Raw genomic sequence first — 6,000 nt, 5'->3', positions numbered from 1 at the left:
GGGCATCAAGGCCTATCGCCTAATGGACCCTAAGGCCCATCGAGTAATGGGCTTCAAGGCCCATAAACTAATGGGCCCAAAACCATCGCCTAACGAGCCTCAAGGCCCATCACCTAACGGGCCTGAAGGCCCATTGCCTAACGGGCCTGAAGGCCCATTGCCTAACGGGCCTCAAGACCCATTGCCTAACAGGCCTCAAGGCCCATGTCCTATCGGGCCTACCCGTTGTATGCTGCCACGTGTCATGAATCTAGTGGCACATTTGTCGCAACGATGTTAGTTTATTTCAGAGCACATGCTGCCACGTGTCTCTGCGGACAAGCCACCGCATCGCTGAGAATATGGTAGGCGACAAAACAATATCACACGACCGTAATAATGGCCCAATCATTGGCCTAACACATCGGTCGGGTACAGGGGACCGCCCGACAAGGTGTAAGTCCGTCACAACCGCCCGGGCCGGCTGGGCTTGGGCTTGGACCTACCCGTCATGGATCTGTGACGCACTTTCCTAACCGTCAGTCTGGCCATCTGTGACGCGAGATCCGCCACGGTCCTGCAAACCGTCAGGATGAGGCCCCTGTGACGGATTTGCACATTCGCTGACGAACTAAAATCGTTATAGAAGCCCCATATGTTACTAGTGAGATGAGCTCAACCAAGCGTTTCAGCATAAACTATGACATCTTAGGTTGCCAAACCATGGCTAGTTTGTTTGCAAATAGATAACGATTAGCATTGGCAGATGGAGTAGAAAGATCAGGGGATCCCAATTGTATGATTGCCTACATGGCAAATAGCAGAAGAACGTAGCTAAGCATTAGCACATCAAGGAACTACCACACATACTTAAGCATTAGCACATCAATTAATTACCACATCCTTAAGCATTAGCACATCAATGAACTACCACATCCTTAAGCATTAGCACATGAACGAACTACCACATCCTTAGCATTAGCACATCAATAAACTACCAGAAAAAAGAGTGGCCTTACACTTAGAGGAGCCACACACAACACCGAGGTCGGGGAAGCAGGAGACCCTAGCGAAGAAGCACGCAGCACAACCATCCCCGTGGAAGAGTAAGATGCAACCTCGACAACCGTCCCTGTGGAAGATTCAGAAGCAACCTGGACAACCTTCCCCATCGTAGAGTCGGATCCAACCATGGCCGGCGACAATAGAATGGCCTACAATGGATTCTACCAAATCTCCATGTGTACCCAAAATTTCTAGGTCTAGGGTTTGCTAAAGCGTACAACATCGGAGTGATGAGTGCATATGAAGAAGACAACAACCTAGTCACCGCCGCCACAGCCAACGTCGTCGTACCCAGCCTCACCGACCGTGCGGGTGAGGATAAGCCGACCATGTCGCGAGATTAGGAAGGGTGGATGAGCTCGAAATGGGGGGAATGGGGGATTTGGATTTGGCGGTGAGAGAGCCGCCCCTATATACGGTGGCAAAATTTGGAGGGCGGTGACCGAATTGATCCCGTCGATTTTTCGCCGTTCCGTGCGAGATCGCCCCATCTCCCCTCGGTGGCTCTGCAGGAACGCGACATTGTGGCTTTTTTTGCGAAGACGACGGTGGCTCGCTGGAAACGGCTGATTCGGGTGTTCCTCCCAGGCCTGGCCCCGAGATGCTTTAAGAAGTGTTGATGGGATGACCCCGGGTATGTCAAAGGATTGGGAAACAACTGGCTTGGGGCTGGCGGCACCGTGTTAGGCCCGGCATAGGAGCAGCTGGCTTGACCGTGGTCGGATACCCCGAGGTCGGTTGAATCCTCTTCTGGGCCGGCTTGCCATGTCCGGCTACGCCATGGTCTTGGCCGACTTTAGCATCATCTGGTCGGCTTTAGGTGGGCTTGGCCAGCTGCAGCACCGCCTGGCCGGCTGTGCTCATTGCTAGGCCCGCTTCGTCATTCCCCTGACCGGATCTAGAAGTTGGCGGAGCCTTGCCGAGAAGCCATCAGGACTCTTGTCTGGGTGCAGAAGTCCACGAGGATATCCCATCCTGCCTGTCGCGGGATACTGCTTCTCTACAACGATCTGCATGACATGAGCGTGATGATGGCCCGGTTTTCGAAGATGGCGCGGGCTAGGAGCTACTGTACGAGCCGTCCCTCCACCGGTTGGGTCGCTGTCGGAAGCGAGAGAAGGACGAGACGTGGGCGGGCGCCCGGGGATCCCAGGGCCTCGGGAGAGAGCGAGGGAGCCGAAGCCGGTAGCGTAGCCTCTAGGGATCTCCTTGCAAATGTTCCGGGCACTATATAAGCCCCACTAGCACCCCTCTCCAGGGGGATCAGACTCATTCTCTTTCATACATCACATACGCCGCTGGGAGTAGGGAGAAACCTTCGTCTACCTCCAGCTCGCTCCCAAGCCGGATACAGCTCTAGGAGCACCATTGTACTATCCACCACTTATACAGATCAGGAAAGAGTAGGGTGTTACCTCCACACGAGGTTCCCGAACCTGAGTACGTCGTCGTGTCGCTCGTGCTCATACCCGCCTCCGGAATCTGCCGTAGTCCATAGGCCTCACTTTCCCTCTACTTAAGCCATCTCATGGCATCTACCGTGATGATACCATGACAATTGACGCCCATCGTGGGGCCTTCAGCGTCTGCGGCCGGAGTTCGCTTCCGGACGGGCCTCCTCCTTCCCTCCGGCATGTGAGTCACTTCATGCTTGGTATGGAGGCTTGGCTCGCTGGAGTGTGTCAGCGACAACGCTGGCTGCTTTGCCGACAGGCCCTTCCCTACATGCGGCAACATCATCACCTTCGACGTGCACCACGTTTACATCGTTACCGTCGCGCCACCGCGCTTCCCTCGTGATGTGGAGCAGCACCAGTCCGTCGCATGGCTGCTTTTACAATCCCGTGGCAATCACATTTTTTAGGATGAGAAGATTTTGTTTTTGTTTGGTACGGGTCCTTGGGCCAACAAGTTATAGATCGATAATAATGATGCTAAAGTTCCCTCGGACTCTATTCATGGTGTGATCATAATACTATTGATGCAAGATTAGATTTTTTGATAAAGAGAACATATTAATATTGCGGAGATACCAATTACATCGATTTTGCACAAAATAAATGTTAAAAGACATTGCAGATGCACACATCTAAAATACAACGCATGTAGTCATAAGATTATATACAAGATTGGATATCGTAGGGTTTATAGAACACCCGCAGAGATGAGATGTAGATCGGGTTTACTAGGAAGACTTGGGCGTGGAGTACTACGAGTAACTGACTTGGTCTGGCTTATGAATTATGACAGCGTCTCTTGGTTCACATATCCCCTAGTGAGCGAGGAGTCAAGAAACCAATTAGGGAGGAACAATTAACACGGTCTGGCTTAGTCAAAGAGCTCGCTTGTTCATCTCACAAATGATAGGAGCTGATCCTGTGTTGTTTAGTAACCCTGCGTGGCTGCGTCAAAATCCAAATACGAGTAACTGACTCGGTCTGGTTTAGTACTATGAGAGGCTGAGAGTATCTTTGGGTTCCTGTGACTGTACCTATCCCCTAGTGGCCCAGTGGACGGGTTTTTTAAACCATAATGTATTTCAACTCGCAGGAAGCATCCGCTGTTATACCGCTTGAATTACATGTATATATAGGCTGATCGTTCTTCAAAGCAAAGCACAAAGCTAGAACACTTGGCTCAGAACTCAGAACTGCCTCTTATTCTTGCTGCCTCTTTTAGTTACGTCGATGGCTTCGAGTACCGACCTCACCGACCGCTTCGACAAGTCTGGGCCGACTCATATGATGCCCACCGGTGGTACTTCTGCGATGAAGATTGACTGGTATGCTTCGTCTCCTACCCTCCTCCTCGATCATATGGTGTGGTCCAACAGCATTCAGGTAGTTCTAAGCTAACAATGCATGATCCATGGTACAGGGAGAGCGAAGAGCACTGCCGGTGCGTCGCCGCCTGCATCGTCAAAGGCACTTACGTCCTGGAGAGCGACAGAACCATGTGCAGGCAGGGCCTGCAGGCCAAGGCGCTAGCGCCGGCGTGGTGGGAGAGCTTTCACTTCCGCCTCAAGGACGTGCTCACGGACGACTCTTTCAAGCACAGGGGGGACAAGTTCATCTTCGGCGCCATCTACGAGTACGCCGCCCCGGCGGGTGCGCCGCCGCGCCACCCATCTGCTCCGCAGTACGTAGTCGCCTTCCGCGGTACCATGATGCGGCACCCCAAGGCGATACAAGACGTTTACCTTGACGGCAAAATAGTGCTCAACTGCCTAAAGGGAAGCAATCGCTCCCAGCGAGCACACGCCAAGGTCCACGCGCTCCTCGCCGGCATTGCCAAACGGAAAGAGTGCTGCGTCGTCTGGCTCGCCGGCCACTCTCTCGGCGCATCGCTGGCGCTGGACGTGGGGCGGACTACGATGGAGCATCAGGGGCTCGGCCTCCCGACCTTCCTCTTCAACCCCCCTCATGTGGCATCCACACAGGCCATAAACCTGCTTCAACCGTCGGAGGTGGCCAAGAATGACCTGTACGCCGCGAGCAACCTCCTCAAGGCCGGCCTCGGGGTGATCCTCAGTCCCCACCGGAAGCGCATGGAGAAGCTGTTCCAGCAGCTGTCGCCGTGGGCGCCCAAGCTGTACGTGCACGAGAAGGACTTCATCTGCCAAGGTTTCATCGACTACTTCCAGCAGAGGGAGCGGATGGAGGAACGCTTTCGCGGTGCCGCCAAGTCGGCCATGACGCTGTCGTACCGTGACATGTTCCACCACCTCGTCGGCCATGATAAGGAGCGCCCTCACCTCCTGCCATCAGCAACGCTGTGGAAGAACTCCAGAATTGACGACGCGAGCTGGCTCACCAAGCGGTCCAACGCGCACGGCCTCCAGCAGTGGTGGAAATCGGACGCCCAGCTCACCTTGAGCCCAAGACATTACACATACCCTGTAGCATAGACTTTCTTTTTTGATTTTGCTACATCAGTTGTTGGCCTATATAATTCACTTCAGGGTGGCCCTCCCAAATGAGACGACATCATTGTTATTTCTTTATTGAAGAGAGAGGAATGTCATCTTACTGTCTATATATTGATTACGAAATATGTTTGATGATTCATGCGAGAAATAGAAAATACCAGATGAATTCATAAGGACCAACATTATCTGTGTTTAATCACATCAATATCAAAAGCGAAGGCACTCTCATTAATCATAAGTATTTTTTGAAAAGGTTATACAGAATATGTGTAATATATAGAGAAACTTTCTAAGGCTTATAAAATCCTCAGATTCTAAAATCACCGAGCAAGTTCATATGAATTACTCCCTCTATCCCTTTTTTTTTTTTTCGAGAGCACGCGAAAAGCGTGCCTTATCTTTATAGAAGAAGAAGCAACACAAGGTACAAGAAAGCACAAGAGTGCTAAGACACACACACGCCACCTCCCTCCGCCTAGGCCTACTCTCTCGCTACATCTATCCTCCCTCCTCTCTTAGCTCTCTCCCAAAGGTGAAACTCCTCTCTAATCTCCACTAACATCAGATCTAGCGATTTCTGTTCCCTCTCATTCCCAAAGGCCCTGGCGTTCCTCTGTTTCCAAAGCGTCCACGCCGTGCAGATGACCATCGAGTCGAAACGCTTCCTGTCAATCCTCCTCACTCGCTTGCGGGCTTCCGTCCACCAGCGCTGCAGGTTCCCCTCATACCCAGGATCCGCCATCCGTAGATTCGCACTCCGAAGAACCTTGCACCATACCTGTCTCGAATAAGGGCATAGAGCTAGAATATGGTCAACACTGTCCTCCTCTTGTAGGCACGTATAGCACGCATCTGGCTGCTCCTGGAGCCCGTGTCTCGCCCTTCTATCAGAGGTCCACAGCCGATACTTCAGGGCTAGCCAAGCAAACACCTTGCACTTCATGGGGGAGAAGGAGCCCCAAACCGCCTCACTCATACTCCAACGGATGCTTCCCTTACACATCAACTTATACGTGCCCTTTGCCGTG

General features: G+C 52.3%; 1 protein-coding gene across 1 annotated transcript; it reads left to right on the top strand.

The window, feature by feature from the left end:
* Window positions 1–3,693: 3,693 nt before the first annotated feature.
* Window positions 3,694–4,951, top strand: LOC124672620 (GDSL esterase/lipase At4g10955-like). Its single transcript, XM_047208820.1, has 2 exons — window positions 3,694–3,826; window positions 3,922–4,951. The coding sequence occupies exons 1-2, from the start codon at window positions 3,732–3,734 to the stop codon at window positions 4,949–4,951; spliced, it is 1,125 nt and encodes a 374-aa protein (XP_047064776.1). The 5' UTR covers window positions 3,694–3,731.
* The last annotated feature ends 1,049 nt before the right edge of the window (window positions 4,952–6,000 follow it).

The sequence above is a fragment of the Lolium rigidum genome, chromosome 7, assembly GCF_022539505.1.
Source record: "Lolium rigidum isolate FL_2022 chromosome 7, APGP_CSIRO_Lrig_0.1, whole genome shotgun sequence".
NCBI lineage: Eukaryota > Viridiplantae > Streptophyta > Magnoliopsida > Poales > Poaceae > Lolium > Lolium rigidum.
The sequence above is the reverse complement of the archived record's forward strand: the minus strand, read 5'-3'. Positions and strand labels throughout refer to the sequence as shown.

Bases quoted from the DNA above. Each gene is read 5' to 3' on its own strand.
- LOC124672620 (XM_047208820.1), top strand. From the start codon at position 3,732: ATGGCTTCGAGTACCGACCTCACCGACCGCTTCGACAAGTCTGGGCCG. The intron at 3,827-3,921 runs GTATGCTTCGTC...TCCATGGTACAG, and splicing joins TCTGCGATGAAGATTGACTG to GGAGAGCGAAGAGCACTGCC.